The 2,619-nt window shown below is 45.2% G+C and overlaps 1 protein-coding gene across 2 annotated transcripts in view; it reads right to left on the minus strand.

Annotated features, from left to right (window-relative positions):
* The window catches only part of LOC105985118 (acyl-coenzyme A thioesterase 4-like), a 53,396-nt gene extending 52,972 nt beyond the window's left edge, over positions 1–424 (minus strand). Inside the window, exon 1 of one of the 2 annotated variants that reach the window (XM_013015528.1) lies at positions 92–424. In XM_013015528.1, the coding sequence (XP_012870982.1) occupies positions 92–235 (144 nt within the window). In that variant the 5' untranslated portion in view covers positions 236–424. The other variant, XM_013015536.1, reaches the window with a different exon arrangement.
* Between the last annotated feature and the right edge of the window lie 2,195 nt (positions 425–2,619).

Consider the following 2,619-nt stretch of genomic DNA (forward strand, 5'->3'; position numbering starts at 1 on the left):
CGCGCAGCGCCACGGGCTGCTCGGGGGCCAGGCCGTGCACGGCGATGCGCACCGGCTCGTCCCAGCACACGCGGCCCGCGGGCTCCACCACCACCGTGGCCGCAGTCCGGGCAGGGGTCCGAGTGATCTGGCCTCCCATCCGGAGCTTTGCGGACCCTGACAGCCTCGCCCAGCGCCTCAGGCCCCCCTGGCAAAGCCCGCTCGCTCTCACGAAAGCCAGAGAGGAGGCAACCATTTTGCGTCTGGATTTTAGACCTCGGAACTGAAACTTGGTGCAGGAAGAAAGTCGCCGAGACCCTTTAGCGGCAGCCTCCCGCCGGCAGTCGGTGCCCCGCGCGTCAGCCAGGGTCAGCTCTTGTAAGCCGAGAAGGACAGAGCTCCACCAATCAGCGGACGCGAAGATAATTGCTGGAAATGACCTGGAGTCCGGGAGCCACTTTCTTGTGCTGATTCCCAGGGAGCTCCCCAGGCCCTCAGGGGCGGGCCGACGGTAATCAGGGCTGGCTTTGGAGGATCTGCGCACTTACAAAGCGTTCATTGGCCAAACAACTCAAGGCTAAAAGAACTACAGGTCTGGAGTCTAGTTTTATTACTGTGTGGAGTAATTCACATTGCTTTCTAACTCTCAAGCCTTTTCTTTCAAAATATGAACAGTGGGCCGGGCACCCGTGGCTCCTAGCTACTCAGGAGGCTGAGATCCGAGGATCGCGGTTCAAAGCCAACCCGGGCAGGAAAGGCCACGAGAATCTTATCTCCAATTAACCACCAGAAAACAGGAAGTGGCACTGTGGCTTCAGTGGTAGAGCACTAGCCTTGAGCTGAATAGCTGAGGGACAGCACCCAGGCCCAGAGTTCAAGACTCACGACCGACAAAAATAAAATTTATATATATAAATATATATATATATTTGTATATGTATATATACACACATATAAAATACCACTGTTCACATATATACATATATACAATGTATGTTGTATATATATTTGGTATATAGATAGATATAGATATACTAAATAGAATGGTATTTGTTGAGTTATAGTCCACATCGGTCCCACATGCAAAGATACTGGTATTTTACTAGCTTTATGACCCCAGCTGTATTCCATACAAGGGTAAAAATAGCCAAATGACATTGCAATTATTTATTTTCTTATACTGGGTTTTCATGTTATTCTTCTATGCAAACATGGTCTCTTACTCATTCTGAGCATCTCAAATTTTCCCATGTTTTCATAAGATTTTGGTTCCAACCAGAGGAATTTTCATCAGAGGTATGCATTAGGCCCCATCCAACTCCTTGTACCTTAATAAGGATAACATATCTACACAGTTTTAGAAAAACCTGGAACTGTATAAATTGTGTTCACTTCTGATCCAAAAAAAACTAACTCTTAATCCTTACATGATAAAATTAAGAACAGCCTAACTGACTGAAGATCACACAATCAAAAAATGGAGGTACTGAGACTGCAAACTGATTTTCTAACCTATGCTCTGAATCACTGTGATTTACTTGCCTCTCAAAAAATGCCTTATGTCAACAAAAGGAAAAATATACTCAAATACTGGTGTCTGTATAAACTGATCTGTTCTTTTTAGAGCAATCTGTCTGAAATACTTGAAAGACACATCCTCTTCACACTAGAACCTAAAAGAAAATGGTGGGGGGGGAAGGAAAAGAAAGACAGGCAAAAGATGAGGTTGGAAGGAGCAAGAACACTGATGACCCAAATAGCCATGAATTTTGTCACACAGTATTATAGTCACAAAAGCAGAACATTGGCTTAACTTCCTGAAGCACAAAAGTTCACAAGTAAGGATAAATTGTAGACAGTGGTTTTCCTAAATACATGTCACAACCTAGTTAAAGTTATTGGTTCAAAGCACACCATCTAACACAGGGTATACAGAATGAGGAAGAGAGAAGGTGAGCAATACCCACAGTTGGCCCCTGGCCAACTACAGAACCCTATCTGCAGTGTCAGCAGCTCCCAACATATTTCATTCACAATTGCACATCTAGAAATACTTTATAAGGAAATATTAATGAATGTGTAAAATTTTGGGTACAAGGAAGATTATTACCTTCTTTTTCTTTTTTAGTGTTAAAGATTAAACCCAAGGCCTTGCACATGCTAGTCACTGAGCTAAATCTCCAGTCAGTCCAGGTTTGGGTTTAATTGATTGATTGAACTCAGGGCAAAGGCACTTTTTGTTTGTATATTGTTCTTCAGATAGGGTGTTGCTAACTTTGCCTGTGCTAGCCACCACCCAGGCACTGGGATGGAAGACATGGCACCACTTGGCCCAGTTTAGTCATATGGTTTTAATAAAGAAAAGTTAAAAATGGGCTGGGAATGTGGCTCAGTGGTAGAGTGCTTGCCTTGCATGCATGAGGCCTTGGGTTCTATTCCTCAGCACCATAAAAACAGAAAAGGCCAGAGGCTGGGAAGGTAGGTCACAGGTAGATGCATGCATGAGGCCCTGGGTTCCATTCCTCTTCAGCATGTAAGCAGAAAAAGCCGGAAGTGGCGCTGTGGCTCAAGTGGTAGGGTGCTAGCCTTGAGCTGAAGAGCTGAGGGACAGCACCCAGGCCCAGAGTTCAGGCCCACGAC

The sequence above is a fragment of the Dipodomys ordii genome, unplaced genomic scaffold, assembly GCF_000151885.1.
Source record: "Dipodomys ordii isolate 6190 unplaced genomic scaffold, Dord_2.0 Scaffold2, whole genome shotgun sequence".
In the NCBI taxonomy this organism is placed as follows: Eukaryota; Metazoa; Chordata; class Mammalia; order Rodentia; family Heteromyidae; genus Dipodomys; species Dipodomys ordii.